Source organism: Chinchilla lanigera, unplaced genomic scaffold, assembly GCF_000276665.1.
Source record: "Chinchilla lanigera isolate Chin_1 unplaced genomic scaffold, ChiLan1.0 scaffold00049, whole genome shotgun sequence".
Classification (NCBI taxonomy): Eukaryota; Metazoa; Chordata; class Mammalia; order Rodentia; family Chinchillidae; genus Chinchilla; species Chinchilla lanigera.
In genome coordinates this window covers 4,789,575-4,809,971 of record NW_004955450.1, presented here as the reverse complement: position 1 = coordinate 4,809,971, position 20,397 = coordinate 4,789,575, and the positions used below count along the sequence as shown (strand labels likewise).

At 52.8% G+C, this 20,397-nt stretch overlaps 1 protein-coding gene across 1 annotated transcript; it reads right to left on the bottom strand.

Moving 5' to 3' along the window:
- Positions 1-3,109: 3,109 nt before the first annotated feature.
- On the bottom strand, positions 3,110-19,630 carry Hexa (hexosaminidase A (alpha polypeptide)). Its single transcript, XM_005393604.2, has 14 exons — positions 19,355-19,630; positions 13,420-13,509; positions 13,261-13,326; positions 12,001-12,047; positions 11,419-11,529; positions 9,667-9,768; positions 8,828-8,960; positions 7,368-7,548; positions 6,248-6,331; positions 5,986-6,058; positions 5,136-5,319; positions 4,857-4,947; positions 4,112-4,216; positions 3,110-3,322 (listed from the first exon to the last, which is right to left on the bottom strand). Exons 1-14 carry the CDS (start codon positions 19,605-19,607, stop codon positions 3,259-3,261), a joined length of 1,584 nt encoding a protein of 527 aa, XP_005393661.1. The 5' UTR covers positions 19,608-19,630; the 3' UTR covers positions 3,110-3,258.
- Positions 19,631-20,397: the final 767 nt, after the last annotated feature.

Sequence of the window (20,397 nt, the reverse complement as noted above, 5' to 3'; positions counted from 1 at the left end):
GCTGGGATTACAGGTGTGCGCCACCACGCCCGGCTCTCCATAAAATTCTTAAACATCTTTTTTTAGGTTTAATCTTACGGTCATGTTATTGTCTTGTCCCTTTCCATGAGGCATAGTGATGTCTGTCTAGGAGGGGATTTTTTTTTTAGGTACTGGGAATTGAACTCAGGACCTTGTGTTGCCAGGCAGGCACTTGTGCCACTGAGCTGTATCTCCAACCCTGTGATGTCTGTCTAGATTCATGGAATTCAGAATTCTGAGTATGCCGGGCGTGGTGATGGACGTCTACAATCCCAGCACTGAGGAGGCTGAGGCAGGAATGGCTCGTGGTATCATGGCACAGAAGCAGAGTGGGTCACTATGAAAAGATGGTTATAACCAGCTGTGTCACCACACTGGCTATTACCACTTCTGTGTATCCATCCACTTGTTTTTTTGTTTGTTTTTGTTTTTTTGAGACAGGGTCTGGCTGTGCAGTTCAGGCTGGCCTTCAGCTCACTTTGTAGTCCAGGCTGGTGTTGCCCTCCCAACGATCCTCCTGCCTCAGCCTCCTGAGTGCTGGGATTACAGGCGTGTGCCACCACGCCCGGCTCCATCCACCTATTGAGACACAGAGGCCACCTCCAAGATTTAGCTGCTACGGGCCGCTGCCCTTTCATGGAGCCAGGGCTGGGCGGGGCGTTTCTAGGCCGGCGGGAGCCAGGCAACCACTTCGGGTGCTTTCTGCCCCCCAGTGGTGCACAGAGGGCAGCGCACCAATCTGGGGAGTTGGGGGTGGGGTGGGGCTGCAGACAGAGCCCTGGTGAAGGGAGGTGGAGAGGCACAGTGACCTGAGGGCCCTCAAGGTCCCAGAGACGCAACGGTGGAAGCTGGGGACATCAGCCCCTTCCCCGAACAGTCCTGACCAGGCCACATTAACTTTTTTTCCCCTTGGGATGGAACCTAGGCCCTTTGTCTGTTACAGAAGTATTCTCTACCCCTCTCCTTTTTTATTTTTTCAAGACAGGGTCTGGCTAAATTGCCAAAGGTGCGATCCTCCTGCCTCAGCCTTCTCAGTAGCTAGGATTACAGGTGTGCGCCAACTGGGCCTGGAGATTTAAGGTAAAAGTAACACTGGGGAAAACGTTTACAGTAAGAGCAAGAAATCACACAGCCTTTGTGCTACAAGGTAGGAGTTTTCATTTTATTTCTTCATGGCCCTACAACTTACTGTCTTCGCATTTCACACCATTACAAACAACAGAACAAGCCGGGGATATAGCTCAGCGGCACAGGCGCCTGCCTGGCAAGCACAAGGTCCTGAGTTTGATTCCCGGTACTGAAGAAAAAAATAAAAAAAACAAAAGACAAAAAAACACATTCAACCCAACAATAGGAAAAACAGCTCCTTGAAGGGAAGCAGGGTGCGAGGGTAACAGCATTTCTGTGGGGTCCTTGCTGGGGTCACCCCACAGGCTTCCGGGTGCAGACGCAGAGGTAAAGAGGCTGCTTCGGGGTACAGTGTGGAGCACTGGGCGCGGCCAGGTGCGGCTGTGTGTTGACCCAGTCCTTGCCCGACACAGAGCTGGTTTGTCGCTAACCAAGTCCCAGAAAGCATGCCTGAGGGACAGGGGCTGATGCTGAAGGCCCAGGGTTCCCTCTGACCCCTTCTCTGAGCTTCTGAGACAAAGGCCCAGGCCCTCTCCACGGTCTCCCCAGCCCCAGACCAGGGAAAAGAAGACAATAATGGCCAATGAAATCTTCATTCCAAACAGATACCGTAGCCGGGCGTGGCCCACACCTGTAATCCCAGCTCTTGGGAGGCTGAGGCAGGAGGATGGTTGAGAGTTTGAGACCAGCCTGGGCTACAAACTGAGCTCAAGGCCAGTCTGAACTGCATAGAGAGACCCTGTCTCAAAAAAAGACAAAAAAAAAAAAAAAAGCCCCCAAAACCAAACAGATACTGTACACCATGGTCCCAACCTCCGGCTTACACTGTCACTCCCGAACGAGAGACCAGCAGCGGGTAGTCTGGGAGCAGAGTGAGACATTTCCCCCTAGAGAAGGCTCCCCGCTCCCCAGCTGTCCTGTCAACTGGGCCACCCAGCCAGGGACACTTCTGGCTGACAGTGGGGTAGGGGTGGTGGAAGCTGCCTGCCTTATTTCAGAGTCAACGCCTCTCTTGGCGCCTGGGCCCTGGGAGGTGCTCAGAAACATCTATAAAGTGGCTGACAGACAACTGGAAGCAGGGAGATGCATCTTTTTTTTCCAGTACCAGGAATCGAACTCAGGACCTTGTTCTTGCCAGGCAGGCGCTTATGCCACTGAGCTATATCCCCGGCCCAGGCAGATGTATCTTTGCAAATGGAAAGGGGACCAGAGGAGCAGGGAGGGAGGGGAAGGGGATGTAAACAGAATAGAGGTGTCATAGGCCAGGCTCACTCCCCACGATGAATGGGACCAGCATGGACTGCAAAGACGCTGAGAAAAATTTTTAAAATTGTGATTGAATAAAACTAAAGTAGCAGCAAACAGGAAAGAGAATGCAGTTCTAGAGGAAGGGTGTGAGTGCCCACGGAGAGGCTGGTCTGTGACCAGGTGGGGCTAGAGCCTGGGCTACCACCCGGAATTCCTTCAAGCCCCAGCAAGGTCTCCATCCATAGACAGCTTTGGAGGTGGGAAGCAGCAGTGCAGCGACCAGGCTGAGGAGAACTAGCAAAGCACAGAGGCCCCGCAAAGTGCTGTAATGCCGGTACTCAGGAGGCTGAGGCAGGAGGATCGCTGTGACTTTGAGCCAGCCTGGGCTACATAGTGAGTTCAAGGCCAGCCTGAACCACATAGTGAGACCCTGTCTCAAAAAAACAAAAAGAGAAGCATAGAAGCTCAGGTTTCATTCCTAGCCCTCAACTTTAAGACCCTCAGCCATGTGTCCTGAGCCTCTCTGCCACACAACCCAGCTTTCTTTTTTTTTTTTTTTTTGGTTTTTCTCCGGTACCGGTAACCGAACTCACGACCTTGCGCTTGCCAGGCAGGCGCTTTGCCACTGAGCTAAATGCCCAGCCCCCACAAGCCAGCTTTCATAGCCTTGAGCCACTCGCTTCTTTCTTTAAAACAGGTAATCCACACTCACTATGGAAAAATGCCACACTGCTCTTTATTGACTGCCGGTGCCAGCGCCAGCCCCTTCTCTCCAGCCACAGGGCTCACAGGCGAAGGGCTCTGTCACCCAGCTGAGATGCAGAGGAAGCCAGCACCCACCTCGGTGCCAGGGCTGCAGGCTCAGGTCTCCTCGAACTCCTGCTCACAGTAGCCGATGCCGATGGGCTCAGCCTGGACCCCCCGCCTGCAGAGGACACGGGAAAGGAGAGCACCGGGTCTCAGACCCTGTAACACCGCCTCAGCGGCACTCACAGTCCCTCCCCCACTTCCGGAACCTCAAACTGTCCGTGGGCAGGACTTGCGGAGACTCACGGGGAACCCGCCGAACCTCTGTGCCGCCTGTCTCTGCATCTGAGCCCCACATCGCCAAGTTAGGAAAGAGGCAGAATCCTGACAGGTTTCTGGCACTCTAGATCTACATGGCCATCAGTTCCGGGTTCTCCATTTTTGTATATTTTTGAGACAAGGTCTTGCTATATGGTCCAAGCTGGCCTCATGGCAATCCTTCTGCCTCAGCCTCCCAAATGCTGGGATTCCAGGAGGGTGCCACACACACCATGCCTGGCTTTAGCCATCTCTTTTAAAAAAAAAAAAAAAAATACAGGTCTTTCTGTACAGTTCAGGCTGTTCTTAAACTCACTATGTAACCCAGGCTGGCCTTGACCTTGTGGCAGTCCTGCCTTGGCCACCATGCCCAGCTACAGCCATTTATTTTTAAAATGGGAATGAATTGGGGCTCTAGCTCAGTGATACAACACGTGCTTACCATATGGGAGGCCCGGGATTCGATCCCCCTCAGCACAAAAAAATTAAATGGGAATAAAGTTTGCCTACCAAACCGTTTGTGGTGTGACCCAATTAGACAGTGCCTGTGATGACAGCGCCTGTAATGCCCTTGCCATTCCTCTGTCTCAGCAAAGGGTCCGAGCCTGGCTGTGTCCCATTCCCTGGGGGAGGCCCACGGCCTGGTTACCTCAGCAACTCGCAGCGGAAGTGCGACAGGCGTGTTTCGGCAAAGTCCAGGTCGGTGGTCAGGTTGCTGCTCCATAGCCTCTCGGCAACCGCCCCTCCCCTGGGCCTGGGGAAAACACGAAACGCAGCAGGCTGGGCCCCGTGCTCCCTGAGAGGGTGCTGGACGCCCACGTTCCTTGGGGTAGGTCCTGCACGAGCTCAGGGCCCAGGGGTGCGCTTGACACCTTCCTCTGAGTGACGCCGAGCTGTTCTCAGGCTCTGTTCCCCTCTGTTACAATGTGGAGGAATGGAGCTCTCCCTTCTTTCCCTCCCAAAGACATGAGAAAAGAGTAAGCTTTGAAGGCACCAGTAACAGGCTGGCCTCAAACCGTCAGCGATCCTCCTGCATCAGCCTCCCAAGTGCCGGGATTACGGTCATGTACCACCACGCCCAGCTACCGGGTGGTTTTATGTAGACTCAGGATCCTGACCGTGCTCAGGGAGGCTGCCAAGGAAGCGGGGAGTCTCCTGGAAACCCCAGGTTGTGTCTTGGATCCTGACACAAAGCACTGGTGTGGCCCAGGCCACCCCATGTCTGTTTGTGATGCAGGGTGACAAGAGCCACTCACACACCCACTGGGCTGGAGGGAGAGATATGGGAACCACGCAGGACCTGAATGTCCCGTGCAGACCGAAGGAGGGCACAGGTCTGGAGGGGGAACCTAGTCCTCAATCCCAACCCTCTAGCTCCCCTCAAAGCCCCTTACCAGAGCCTGGGGACCAGGTTTGTACTGTCCACCCACTCGCCCCACATGCAGGCTTCTCCCCCAATCACCAGCGCTTTCTCCTTGGGGGACCCTAGGGGAAAATGACAATCTAGTGAGGGGAGGTGTGACCCAGAGTCCCCTTCAATCACTGACCCCCTGCAGCCCGCTCTCCAGCTGGGTCACCCCACCTCCTAACCTGCCATGTCTGCCCCAGGCCCCTGCCTCCCACCGTGGGTCCTGGCCAGGCTCTCTGGACAGTAAGGACAGCACCCATGTCACCTTCAAAGTCCAGGGGCTCCACCTTGTACATGTCCTTCCAGTCGGGGCCGTACGTGATGTGGTTCAGGTACCAGGGTGCCGACAGCAGGGCCCGGAAGCCAGCCTTGGTGACCTGTTCCACCTCCTTCATGTAGCTGATTGGCTTTTTGTTCCACCACACCTGTACGATCGTGTCCGGCCGAACCTGTCCCAAGAGGTCGCAGGGCAGCAATGGCAGAGTGCTGGGAGAGTCCTGGGCCTTGGTCTTCCGCAAGCAACCAGGGCCAAGGGGTGAGGGCTCCCTGCTCCCCGGCAACACAAATGTCACCCGGCCTGGTAAGCAGTGAGCCCAGGGGCCAGGGGCCACCGTGTCCAAGAGTCCAGATGCTTCTTACTGTGGGACAAAGGGCAAGGGTCTCCCAGATCCATAGGTAGGAGACAATGGCCCTGTTCCAGGGGACCCAGATGCCCCAAGGTAGGCAGGAAAGTCATAGCAGCCTCAGGGATCCCAAGGAGTAACTGTGATCAGTTGTATTATGAGAAGACAGAGAAAGACTGATGCCCAAACCTGGGGCTCACACTTCTGGGGCCTTTCTAAAAGGGAAATGAGAGATGGTCCCAAGTCCTCTGACTGTTAAAGCCAGCCAGGTGTAGTCCAACACTTGGGAGGCTGAGGCAGGAAGATCGCCTCAAGCTCAAGGCCAGCCTGAGCTACATAGTGAGTTCAAGGCCAGCCTGAACTATACAGTGAGGCCCTGTCTCAAAAAAAACAAAAACTAATTAAATAAAATAAAAACCAATGAAGTCAGAGGGCAGGGGAGACAGGAGGTGGCTTCCCAGGGACTCCTTGTCTTCTCTGTCCCCGGCTCACCTTGACTTTGTTGTCAAACACCTCCTGCCACACCACGTAGCCCTTGTCGTAGGCAGAGACAATGTCCAGCAGGCTGGTGAGGACAGGAATGGCAGGCTCTGGGCTCGGAGCCTGGCACTGGCCTCTCCCCGATTGGGCAATGCCTTCCCTATTCCTGGGACCTGCCCAGCGTGGACCAAGGACAGGACCCAGGCAGCCTGTAGGGCCCAGAGTGGTCAAGCAGGGTCCCCCCGCCAGGAGGTGGCACCCCTGCCTTTCTCACTTTTGGATGTAGAAGGACTCTAGCTGTCGGAAGTCATCAAAGCCTTTCTTCTTCATGAATGCCTGGATATCTGGATTGGACTTCCTGAATGCCAAGAGAAAATGAAACTTAGCGCCTCTTGCATCCCAAAGCCTGCAGCCTGGGGATTAGTCCCTGGCCTCCTGCAACTGCCCTTAGCACACACACAAAAAAAAGCTAGACACGGTGGGCCACATCTGTAATCCTAGCACTCAGGAGGCTGAGGCAGGACGATCACCATGAGTTCGAGACCAGCCTGAGCTATAGAGCAAGAAGATCCTGTCTCAGAAAATAAAACAAATCCAGCCCCCTCCACCAAAAATACCCAAAATCCACTGAGGAGCTCAGAAGTTCTATGCATAGAAGGGGGGCCAAGCCAAGCTAAGCTACATGAAACAATGTTTGCCACTGACATAGTAAGAACGGGAGAATCTGGACCTGGAGAGCCTGAGGTCCCAACTGGAAAGGAGATGCTGTCCCCATCCTCTCTGCACCGCCTCAGGCCCCTGCACACTGGACCCTGGCTTCCCTCTCGGCCATGCCAGCTGAACACTGTGCCCTCTGCCACCTGCTGCAGACCCCGTGCCCACGGCACCTGTGCTTTGTGCCCACCGTTCTCCTAGAGTGTCTTCCTCTGCTCAAGACCCCAGAAAAGCCAAGCTATTTCCCCAGAGCCAAGGCCAGCTCCCGCTTCTCCCAAAGGACCCTCTCAGCATCCACGGAGCGCCCCAGATCTGAGGGTTGAGACTTTTTGATTTAATATTCATTAGACGCTGCCAGCACTTCATCTGCAATTCTAGGCTGGACTCTTTGATCAGACTATTTTAAACCTTCATAAGCAAGGATTCTTTTTCTCTATCCTGGGTTTTTCCAAGACAATTCTGCGCTCCAGGCTAGTTTTTCTATAAATATCTCCATGCTGCAGAAGAGCAAGAAGACATGACAGCCTTGCTGGAATCAGGCAGGATTTCAGGGCCAACACCTTTGCAGTCTACAGGTTATTCCCAGGCAGAGCTGGCCAGGAGGCCCCCAGAGCATACAGCCCTTGGAGCAAGTGACTCATTCATCAGGCTGGGGTGCAGGGGGATCAAAGGACTCATACCAGCAGGTGAAATCCACTTCATCGCCTCCAAGGTGAAGGTAAAAATCTGGAAAGACAGAGCTGATCTCCGAGAAGAATGATCTCATGAACTGGTAAGTACTGTTCAGGATGGGATTCACTGGCCCAAATTCGCCAGAGGGCTTGGACCCAGAGTAGCAAGGAGTGAGCAAGCCGGGGACACCTACGTCAAGAGGGGCCACGTGAGTGTCGCACATACACCGACTTCCTATGCAGCGCTACACAAAGGACATCAAGTGGTGAAAGTAAGATGATTGTGTTCATAAACATCACACACGCCTGTAATGTGTGATGGTGCACGCCTGTAATCCCAGCGTAATCCCAGCTCTCGGGAGGCTGAGGCAGGAGGACCGCTGAGAGTTCAAGGCCAGCCTGGGCTACATAACGAGTTCCAGGACAGCCTGGACTGCATAGTGAGACCCTGTCTCAAAAGAAAACAAGCTGGGTGTGGTGGCGCATGCTTGTAATCCCAGCAGTAGTGAGTTTGAGGCCAGCCTGGACCACAGGGCGAAACCCTGTCACAAGACAAAAGAAAACATCACATGCTTGTAGGCGAGCATGCCAGGCACTCACCAGCACTCGTCACCACCTGTTTAGTCATCATTAGAGAAACACAAAGAGCCACACTCATTGACAGAGGCCAGTCACAGCCAGTCAGCACACGCCCTTCACACCCTGCTTCCAGGGGAAGTCACCCCGCTTCCAAAGGCTGCCCTCTCCCAACAGCCTTGACGAGGAACAGTAAATCAAGAGACACACTGAGCCAAATTCACACAGTGCTTCTGCCCTCACCTCCTGGACTTGGACCCCACCGTCCCGTGGGAGCTCCACACTCCTTAGGCCTGGGCCTGGAGCTTTCTTCTCTCCTGAGGGTGAGGCCAGGCAGTAGCCTGTTTCAATATCCTTTTTTTTGTTTTTGAGACAGGATCTCCCCATGTAGCCCTGGCTAGCCTCAAACTCGTAGCCATTCTCCTGCGTCAGCCTCCCATATAGGTTTCAGCCTGGGGGACTCACACTGGGGCCCGGAGTGTACAGACTCTCCTTGAGTCTCCCTTTTAGATTTTTTTCTGGGGGTCAGATGCCTTGGCACCCACCCTAGGTGAGACTCATCTGCACGGTCCATCCACTGAAGTTAAAAGTGGCTGCCTTACGGAGCACAGCAGCACATGCCTCTGATCCTAGCACTTGGGAGGCTGAGGCAGGAGGGTCACCAGGGGTTCAAGGCCAGCCTGGGCTGCGTGAGAGGTTCTGTCTCAGGAAAAGGGCGGTGGGGCTTCCTCAGTGACAGGAAACTTTTCCTGTCTCAATTCCTAGGCAGGAGAAGTGGGTGGAAGATATTCTTTCCCAGACCAATGCCAGGCATGCCACCTTCTACAGCTGGTATCCTGAAGCCCCCATCTGAGGGCCATCAGCAGCCCTGTGACCCTAGGAACAACTCTTACCTGGTCCCCAGGACAGCGTATGGCCAGGGGTGTCAAATTCGGCCAGCACGCGGATCCCCCGCAGCCGGGCATATTCAATGACTTCCTTGACATCCTGTGCTGTGTAGATGTGCGTGACAGGGTTGTAGGACCCCTGGAAGGCACAAGATAACATGCACACTCACTTCCTGAAGACCCTCAGAGTAGAAGGCACTCAAAATATCCCTCACAATACTCCTCAGGTACCAGAACACCTGTCCATGGCCCTTGGGAATAAGGGACTATCATCAAAAAGTTTTACCGTAATTTTGTTTGGTTTTGATTTTTTGAGACAGGGTGTTGCTACGTGGTCAAGGCTGGCTTCAAACTCATGGCGATCCTCCTGCCTCCGTGCTCCCAAGAGTACTGGGATTACAGATGTGTGCCACCACATCCAGTTGAGGATTTTTATAATGTCTCATAAAGGATGGTGCACACCTGTAATCCCAGCACTCGGGATCATTACAAGTTCAAGACCAGCCTGGGCTACAAAGGGAGCTCAAGGCCAGCCTGAACTGCATAGCAAGACCTTGTCTCAAAAAAAAAAAAGAAAATAGAATCATGTCTACTGTTTTATCTGAGCATCAGAATGCCACTGAGATAAACAAACCACAGTGATGCCCACTTGACTCTACAAATCAAATGAGACCAGGGGACACCATCTCCTGCAGTCACAAAGCTAACTAATGCACAGCTCACGTTGAACCCACTGCCCTCCCCTCCCCAGCAGAGGGAGTTGGGGGCTGCTGGCCTTGCCACCACGGCCCGGACGGGCATGGCCATGCAGCCGTGAACTCAGGCTGGGTGACATCACGCCGTACCTTCCTGGCGAGCTGGGGGAAGGTGATGCTGTCATACGGGAAGGAGGGGTCGTCCACCAGGTGCCAGTGGAACACGTTCAGTTTGTTGTATGCCATGACATCCTGTGGCAGAGCACAGCCGGTGACCTCCCTGGCACAGAGCCCCGATCAGCCCGATCCATCTCCGGGAGACGCCCCTCCTGTCATCAGTCCGTGTCCGCAGTGCGTGACGACCGTGCTCAGCCGGAGAGGGTGCTGCGTGTGCGCGTAACACGCCTTCACTCCTTCTTCATCCCCTCCCCCTCCCCATTCCTCCTTCATCCCTCCTCCACCTCTTGGTCCCCTTTCTTTTTGCAAAAGTTCCATCTCCCTGTTTCCTATGACCTTCTTTTGCTCCCTAATGATATTTGGGGTTTTTCACCTAAGAGAAACCAGACGCTATTTAAGCTCCTGCATTTGATTTATTTGACTTAACCTTATGGTCTTGCCGGGCATGGTGGCACACGCCTGTAATCCCAGCACTCGGGAGGCTGAGGCAGGAGGATCACTGTGAGTTCGAGACCAGCCTGGGCTACAAAGTGAGCTCAAGGCCAGCCTGAACCACATAGAGAGACCCTGTCTCAGAAAGACAAAAACAACAACAACAACAACAACAAAAACTTATGGTCTTGAAGTGCATTTGTCTTCCTACAAATAACTCAAGTTTCTCTTTCCTACAGCTGAGTAGTATTCCAGTGTGTGCGAGTACTCCATTTCCTTCATCCACTCATCTGTTAGCGGACATACAGGCTGCTTCCAAGATTTAGCTGTTACGAGTTGTGCTGCTCGAAACAGGAGCCTGCATGGATCACTGTACTATGAGGTCTTTAGCTCTTTGGGGAAGATGCCTAGAAGGGGAATAGGTGGGTGGGCATCATCTTTTTTTGACATGATTCCAGCCACACCTAGACGAGGGCCACAAATCCTGCACTGCCCCGTTGCCTTTCAAAGCCCCCTAATATGGGGCAAGGGATATAGCTCAGCAGCACTAGCACCTGCCTGGCAAGCATAAGGTCCTGAGTTCGATTCCTGGTACCAAACAAAAAAAAAATTGTGAGTCAAAGTCCCCTAGTAGTCTAAAGACCCACATTTCTCCTGCCCTTCCCGCTGGGTTATCTGGCCAGTGTTCCTCCAGAATGAAGCTGGCAGGTGGTACCACTGCCAGTCACTCATAAATCCCAGAAGCCCGGGCTGATATTTGTGTCAACTCCTTTGGTTCCACAGAGGAGCAACGGGAAAGGTGGGCACATGACCTGGATCGGCTACCATCACCTAAGCCTGCGTATCAAACTCAAAGACTGCCAGGAACCTCAAGGCCTCTTCCTGTGACCACATCCTGACTAAGCTCACTTCGCTCTGCCCGGTAAGGGAGGCCAGTTCCCCAAAGCACCCCTGTATCCCTGGGGTTAGCCTGGACGCTGGTCCACAGTAACCAGTGGTGTATATTTAAATTGCTGTTTCTTTCTTTCTTTTTGAGACAGGGTCTTGCTACGTATTCCAGGCTGGCCTTGAACTTACAGCAATCCTCCTGCCTCTGCCTCTGCAGTGCTGTGATTACAGGCATGTGCCACCACTTGTTTGTAGATAGGGTTTACTTACGTAGTTCAGGCTGGGCGCCAGCCCAGCGGCTGCCAGAGCTACAAATATACCCTTTCCTCTTTAGGAAGGCAGAACTTCCTCCACCCTAGCCCACCCCCCAGAACCGGTGCAGAGGAAGGTCCCGAGGCCGGGTACCAGTGTGTCCAGGATGCTGGACAGCGGCAGGTAATGACGCGACGTGTCCAGCAGCAAGCCCCGGTGGGGGAAGCGAGGGAAGTCCTTGATGATCGTCTTGTTGATGAAGAACTGTGCGGACCAAACACCGATTAGGTCAGGACGCACAGGAGCTTACTGGGGGGCTCAGGAAGGACGAGAACTCTGCCAGGATCCCTGCAAAGCCAGTCTCTCTGTGACCTTTCTGCTGGGGACCTTTGTCCCCAAACACCGCTCCCCCCGTCCAAACGCCTCTGCCTCAAAGAGCATCACCAGCCACCTACCAGAGGGAAAGTGTCCCAGGCCGCCAAATGCGACACTCCCACAGCCCGAGGACTACGGGTCTCCCTGCTGGCAGGTTTGTGTTCAAGGTCATGCAGCATCAAGGGCGCTACAGAATGAGGCAGCCACCCTGCCAGACCAGCCCTTCACCATGTCTCCTCCCAGCCCCCTGGTGGGTCAGGCCCCATCTAAAACAGAACAAGACTCTTCCAGGGTCTCCACACTTTCCAGGACTCTGGGGAAATCCCACAGCCTGCCCCCCTTTTGAAGGCCCACACTCACCGTGCCCTCCGCAGAGGTCCACACAAGCTGGCTGAATGTCTCTAGACCTGCAGAGCAGTGAGGCAGAGTGAAGACTTGGAGGGGGAACAAGAAGGATCCAGCTGGGTGCGGTGGCACACACCTGGAATCCCAGCCCTCCGAAGGCTGAGGCAGGAGGATCGCTGTGAGCCAAGACCAGCCTGGGTTACATAGTGAGTTCAAAGCCAGCCTGGACTATACAATGAGACCCTATCTCCAACAACCACAAAAAATAAATTTAAAACCAAAGTGAAGAATTCTGTGAGAACTCCCCTCATCTGCAGATATTTTAGAAAAATTATAGACATACTTGTTTGCATAAGTAAATATATATATATATATATATGCTTTTGTTTTTTTTTTCAGTACTGAAGATCAAACCCAGGGCCTTGCACTAAGCTGCATCTCTAGCCCTTTTTTATTTTAAAACAGGGTTTTGCTAAATTGAACTCACTGTGTAGCCTAGGCAGGCCTCAAACTTGCAATCCTCCTGCCTCAGCCTCCCAAGTAGCTGGGATTATAGGAGTGCACCATTTCAGCTTGGCTAAGTCTTTGTTTTTTTTTTTTTGTTTTTTTTTTTTGGCTAAGTCTTTATACAAGACCAAATACCTTTTCAGAAAACCAAGAGGAAGGCCAGGGATTGGTCACCTCTAGGCCGATAACCTCATTTTCTTCACAAATGACTTAGCTCTACATATTTTATATTCCCCCCACCTTTTTAGTATTTTTTTCTTTTTTTTTTTTTTTTTGGTTTTTCTCCGGTACTGGGAACTGAACTCATGACTTTGCACTTGCCAGGCAGGCGCTTTGCCGCTGAGCTAAATCCCCAGCCCAGTGTTTTTTTCTTTTGAGACAGGGTCTCACTGTGTAGCCCAGACTGGCCTTGAACTCACAGAAATCCTCTTGCCTCAGCCGCCCCAGTGCTGGGACTACAGGCATGCACCACCACACCAGCCTTTAGTTTTGCTTTTTAGACCCTTTCCAATTGCAGTTCTTGGGTGACAGCAGGGCGGGCAGTGCCCCGGTCCGAGCCGCTGTCTTGTGAAGTCTCCTCTGTTGCGCTCTGGGTGCTCAGGGTGGGGCCTGTCCACCTCCTGGTCCAGCTCAAGGACAGGGGAAACCAACGCCCCAAGTGGTATCACGAAGAAAGATGCCCCGGGAGGGAGCCCTCGCTGAGCCTGTCCTCTCCCACGATGCCAACCTCCCCCTCCCAGGCCCTCCCTCCCCTTTGGGCCCTGGTACCTCGGAGGGCTCCCCAGATGGTGTCCGCGGCCAGCAGACAATGGTCATCATCTATGGTCAGGGTGTCTGAAATGACCAACGTGACCCCGTCGGTTAAGGTGTCCTGCGCTCAGACTGCAGAGCAGAAATCCTCATGGACACTTGCAGGGCGGCACTTACAGTTCTCCAGGGATTCCAGCATGGGAAACTCGTTACATTCCTCGGTGTCCACAGAGACAACCAACACGTCCTTCGACACATGGTACTTTCCTGCAGGGACAGCGTAAACTCAGCAGGACTGATCTGCCATCCGCGGGCAGAACCACGCTGGCCAGGAGGGACACGCTGTGAGAGAAGGGACAGGAGGGAGCTGCACTCGCTCTGGCGTTGGCGCTGGCGCTGGTCCTGCCTGGTCACCGTCAGCTTTCCTCTTATCTGCACCTCTTGCCCCGTAACGCAGCCTGGCCCGGGTGTGACCAAGGCTCTGTATCCCCGGCCTTGTCAACTGTCTCAAACTCTAAGATCCCAGGAGCCGCTTCTCCTCCAGGGCTCTGGGGGGGCCGCTGCTCAGAGCCTCGGCTGCACGCGAGCAACCGACAGGCAAACTGTGCTAGGGCTTGGATGCTAAATCGGAACTTTATGATACCAAAATATACGTGAATTATGTCACACTCAACACGATCTACCTCTGCCATTTTTCCCACAACCAGATTTTCTTGAGGAAGGGGATGGTTCTAAATCCTAGTGCCTATGCTTTTGCTTGCTTGTTTGCTTTTGAGATAGCACCTCACTTTTTAGTTCAGGCTGGCATTGAACTCACTCTGTAGCCCAGGCTGCTCTCAAACTTGCAGTGATCCTCCTGCCTCAGCCTCCCAAGTGCTGGGATTAGAGGTGTGCGCTGCCATGCCTGGCATGAATACCTTTTTCATTTTTTTTGGTACCAGGAATTGAACTCAGGACCTTGGGCTTGCCAGGCAGGCGCTTGTGCCATTGAGCTATATCCCCGGCCCTTGAATACCTTTTTTAAAACTACATCTTGCCAGAAGTGGTGGCTCACGCCTGTCATCCCAGAGTGGAGAGGGCTGAGGCAGGAGGGTTGCCATGAATTCAAGGCCAGCCTGGGCTGCATAGTGAGTTCAACGACAGCCTCAAATACATAGTGAGACCCTTTCTCAAAAACAGAAACAATATACAAAAAGACTATATCTCATCCCTCCCTGCCCCCTTATCCTCTCCCAGTCCCTTACATGCTGGAGCCCTGACAGTACTATGTGCAGAGCACATACGCATGCCTGTGCAGACAGCCACTGATGAAGGCCAGTCATGGCTTCCTGGTAATCCTCCAGTGTGGAGAAGGACATTCTTTGAGTAGAAAGCACTGAGGACACACGATGATTTGTTTATTGTTGCAAAAATGAACTAAAACCTTTTACCTGAAGGTAAGAGTGTATTTGAGTTGCAGGAGATCCATATTTTTTAGTCTTGCCATGCTGTAAAAATTAATGGGGGGCTGGAGATATAGCTAAGTGGCATAAGCGCCTGCCTGGCAAGCCCAAGGTCGTGAGTTCAATCCCCAGTACTGCCAAAAAAAAAAAAAAAAAAATTAATGGGAAGTAAGGACTGTGATCGTAGTGGATTGATAACTGGTGGTCAACTTACAACCCCCAGCTGAACTGAGTGAGTGTGGTGCTGGGTGTGGTAGGCCTACCTGGGGACTGTTGCCAGCAGCATAAGAGGCAGAACTGGAGAAAGATAATGCTTTAATTACTAAAACGTTTGGTATCTGCCCATTTTTACTAGCTTCGCCCTTGGTTCTAGCTCAATAAAAGGTGACTGAGATTGGTAATAGGGGCTGCAGGCCAAGAGGCTGTAAACCCCCTGATCGCAGACTTCTGCCTCTCTTGTTTTTCTTGTCTTTCTTTTTCTTTTCATCTGTGGGCACCTCGTTCTCGGGACCTGTCACCCTGGATAGAACACTGGGCCTCAGGCTGCAGTACTGTAGACTGAATGCCTGGCCTTCACGTTGATTTTTTTTATCTTGAGAGAGGGTCTTGCTAAGTTTTTAAATTGCCCAGGTGGGGTTCAATCATTCAATCTTCCTGCCTCAGCCTCCTGAGGGCTGGACAGGTGTACACCACCACGCCCATCATGTTTTTCTTTTTCTAAAACACACCTCACTCCTTCCCTCCAGGGGCAGAGAGTCACAGACTCCTCTGCAGTTGTGTGAACCCTGAACGGTTCCCCTAAAGGGCTTGTGGTCCAGCTCCAGCAGGGATCTAAGTGCAGTTGGTGACTCAGCTAGCTGGGTGGGGGCCATAAGAAGCTGCTTCAGTGAACTGGAGAGGGCACGGCAGGCCTGGGGGAGCAGGCAGATCAGGAAGGACACTGGGTCACCCACGAAGAAATAAACCACAGGCTCCCGCCTCTGTGCTGCCACTGGGCCGGGCCAGCAGGAAGTGGGCGGGGCCCGGCGCTGATGTGGGGGAAGCCAGGGTGGCCTGTTGTGAAACTCAGGGGCACGGTGGCCAGGGAAGCAGGAAATTGCAAAGCCTGGGGTGCAGGGAGCACCCACAGAGCGGTGGGCTGGGAATCGGGAGAGGCCGGTCACACTCTGGTCCAACAATGGCAGGGCAGGACCAGATTCCCCTGCTAACCCCTCCTGACCCCTGCATGAGGGACACATGCTAGGGTCCCGCTCCCTCTGCAGCTCACTGCATGTGTCCTTGCCTTCATTCAGATCTGGTCTTTTCTTTGGGGTCACTCAAAAGCCTGTATTTTTTTTTTAAAGTAAGTAGCATATACCAACTAAAAAATCTTGTTTACTACAGAAACAATTACAATTTCATTTTTTAAAAGTGCCAAGCACGGCTGGGCATGGTGGTGCTCACCTGTAATCCCAGCACTCAGGAGGCTGAGGCAGGAGAATCATTTGGAGTTCAAGACCAGCGTGGGCTACAAAGTGCGCTCAAGGCCAGCCTGAACTGTATATCGAGACCCTGTCTCAAAAAAAAAAAAAAAAAAAAAAAAAGCCAAGCATGGTGGTGTATACCTATGATCCCAGCACTTGGGAGATTGAGGCAGGAGGGTCCCCCAGTGATTGAGACCCTGGGCTACCTAGTGAGACCTTGTCTCAAAAAATAAATAAAGGGCCAGGGATTTAGCTCAGCAGCACAGCCCCTGCCCAGCAAGCGTGAGGTTGTGAATTCAGTTCCCCGTACTAAAAAAAAAAAGAAAAAAAAACAAACAAACAACCCAAATACTTCTGGTGCTAAGGACGGATGGAAGAAAGGAAGGCAGACGGAGCTGGGGATATAGCTCAGTAGCATAAGCGCCTGCCTGGCAAGTGTGAGGTTGTGAGTTCAATCCCTAGTACCCCCCTGCCAAAAAAAGAAAGGAAAGCAGAAATATTACTGGAATCTGGTAACAACGGGGTGGGGAATAATAAATATTCACAATCTGAGTGCTAATGAACAAGCAATTAGATTTTAGCAATTATTACTCAAAGTAATTAACATGACGATGTAATTGGAGCTTAATCCCACAGGCAGCTGGTAATTTTCCAGATCTCTAATTGGCCTGACCAAGATAAGGACAAGGACGAGGAGCACAACCTAAGACTGCACCGGGAAAAGATGAGAACCTCTGTGGGTAAACAGAAGGAGTGGGATGTCACCTGCCACTCCTCCCCTACCCCGTGACTTGGGGTGTGGTGCTTCACTCTGTGGTCGGGGTGACAGGGCCCAGCAGGAGCTGTTCTGATAACCAGAGGCCTTGGGGAACACAAAGGCCCCCGGTGCTCCTTCTACTTCCCTTTTCCTACCCAGTCAGCTTTGCCACAGCAAACCTCCACGGTGGGAAGAGCTCGAGTTGCCTGGGCCAGGGGACCTGGTCTTCAGGAGCTGCTTACAGGAGGCTGAAGGCTCCAGGGCCTCATGATGCCACCTGTATAACCGACAGCTGGCACCCAACACAGGAAAGGCACGTCCCAGTCAGCCAAAGGAACAAAGCCACTAGGAGTTGTGATAAAAAAAATACAGTGTGTGTTTAAACTTTTAAAAAAAATTACTACAGCGCCAGGTGTGGTGGCACATCCCTGTAATCTCAGCATTAGGGAGGCTGAGGCCGGAGGACTGCAGTGAGTTCAAGGCCAGTATGAACTACATAGTGAGACTGTCTCAAAAAACAATGATTATAGGGGCTGGGGATTTAGCTCAGTGGCATAAGCGCCTGCCTGGCAAGCGCAAGGTCGTGAGTTTGATGCCCGGTACCGCAAAAAAACAAAAAACAATGATTACAGTAAAAGACATAATATTGCAATTAACCCCTCTCAAAACCCTCTCCTTTTCTGTGGACACACTTGTCCCACTGTTCTGGCCATTTTCTGAAGCAGCTCTGGAAGTCCTCCTTTCTGAGTGTCTATACTTGTGCTGTTCTGGCTGCCTCGGTGTCCTGAACTGACTCAAAATGATTCCCCTTCATGGCCATTTTGACTTTGTGGAAGAGCCAGAACTTGCATGATGCCAGAGCCAATGAATAAGGTGACTGGGGACACAGCATCGTGTTTTTATCCGCTTGCTCCCCTATTTTACTTTTAAAATTGATAAGCTCTTCACTCTAGAGTATCCCCTTCATAGACTGCAGAGGCATTCATAACTATTATTATCCTCAGAAATGCCTGAAATGTAAACCGCTTTATTTAAAAAAGCAGTAACAATAGTTTGGAAATTAGGCAGTTTGTCTGAGGCCACCTGCTGGGCTTGGTGGCATGTGCCTGCAGGCTGAGGCAGGAGGACTGTCAGAGTTCAAGGCCAGTATGGGCTACATAGTGAGTTCAAGGCCAGGCTGAACTACATGGCCAGATCCTGTCTCAAAATAAATAAATAAATAAATAAATAAACTAAATAAATAAAACCATAAGACCCCTAGCAAGCGGTCTTCTGCAGGACAACGCCTTGTCCTTACCAGGGCAAAGGGGTTACAATGCACATAAGTATTACCCAAGCAGGGTGGAGAGAAGAAAAAAAACGGCAATGCTCCTCTTCCCTCCCCGCTCCCTGGCCAGTTCAGCAACTGTCATCTCTTCCGGGTACCTGCAGGGAGATGAGTGGCCCTCATGTGATCCCTCTCCTTTCCTGGAAATCACATGCTTCTGCTTCAGATTTAAAACTTCCAAGGAAAGGTGATCCTAAAGGGAATCCTGAAAACCTTCTTTTTTCTAGTTTCTTGAAGCAGGCTGCTACCATGTGGTCCACGCTGGCCCTATAAATCATCCTGCCTCAGCCTCCCCAAGAGGTGCCATAGTTATGCACCAATACATCCGGTGTTCTTAGCTTCTCTTTGATGATCTTAGAAATAAACTAAACTTCTGAAGCCTTTTCCTATGCTTTTACACAAAGGGGCCCTTCGTATCAACGTATACAAGTAATCATGACCAAATCTCCACTGTGCGGGCCGGTATAGTCATGGAAAGGATGCAGTACTCTAGGAGATGCGGATTATAAGGAACCATTCAGTCACTTCTTTGATATTTGAGCCCAAACAAATCAAATACTGATCCTGGAGGCAGAAGGATGTAGAACCCCTAATAATATTTGCAGGCACGTGGCCGCATGACTCTGCGCAGCAACAGTGGCGTCTGAGGTCACTCACAGGGCTGCGTGTGATCTGTCACCACCCTGGTGGTCCCCACTCCGGGCCCCCAGCTCTGGGCCTTCTGCTGGACGCCGGGCTTCCCAGCCAGGCTGCAACCCTGTGCACCCACCGTCTGGCCTGTGGACGCCGCCGCGCCAGGGCCAGGCGCTCTGCACGGCGTCTCTGTCCCGCCTCACACCTCTGCGGACCTTCCCTGGTCTCCCGTGCCCTGCCCTGGCCGCAGCCTCAGCTAGGACCTCGGGACCTTCGAACGCCATGGGCCCGGGTTTCCTGGAATGTGACATCCTGGGAGGCCTAAGCCCTCCGGTGGGCAGTTTGGGCTGCAGAGCGAACAGGGGGATGGGTCCCAGCTGCCTGTGGCCAGAAGCGGCCGGGGACCGCAGGGTGGGGACTGGGGCGGCCGGGGCCAGCTGGGGGCCGCTGGGGCCGGGGCTGGGAGCCGGGCGGGGCGGGCGCGACTCACCCGAGAGGCTGGACGGCGGCCAGGGCCCGGCCCCGAAGAGCAGGCGGCGGTAGCGCGCGAAGGCGGTGTCCAGGACCTCGCAGCCGTGCTGCGCGGCGGAGCCCGAGTGGTGGCGGAAGGCGAAGGTGGCGGGGCGCATGTGGTAGCGGCGCGGCGAGACCTGCACGTAGCGCGGCCAGGGCCACAGCGCCGCCGCCGCCCCGCACAGCGCCGCCAGCAGCAGCAGCCGCAGCCCGAGCGCGCTGCCCGCCATGGAGCTCGCGGCCGCAGCGGTCAGGTGGCGCGGTCAGGTGACAACGGCGCGTCACGTGCGGCGCCAGGCGCCCCCCCAGGCTACGCCTGCGGGCAGGAAGCTCGACTCCGGGAGGAACGATTCAGGGAGATCGTGGGGTTCGAGGCCCATTTAGGCTAGTTAGTGAGACCCTGTCTCAAGCAATAAGTACCCGGCGTGCTAGCGCATGCCTGTAATCTCAACACTTGAGAGGCTGAGGCAGGACGATCGTGGCCAGTTCGAGACCACCCTGGGTACACAGTAAATTCAAGGCCAACCTGCACTACATAGTGAGAGCCTGTCTCAAAAAAAAAAAAAAAAAAAGTTGTGTTTTTTTTTTTACAATATATAGAGAAGTAAGAGCATGCATACATGAATGAATGAGTAACATAAAATTAAAAGTAGATGATAAGAGGGCCAAGGATACAGCTCAGCAGCACAGCACCTGTCTGGCAAGTGCGAGGCCCTGAGTTTGATTCCCAATACCAAAAAGAAAGTACATGGTAAGTGAAAGACTGAAGGACCCTGAACTCGCTATGCAGCCCAGTCTCTCATTAATTCTAAGCCAGTCGGGGCTGCATCGTGTGTTCAAGGCAACCCTGAACTACTATAGCGAGACGCTGTCTCAAAAAAAAAAAAAAAGTAAAATAAAATAAAATTTAAAAAAAATATATATATATACATATGAAAAAAGATGAGCAGTAGAACAGTCTAGTTGCTTCTCAAAGTAACCAAGTCTGCTAGTAAGAATTATTTTTAATATTAAAAAGTT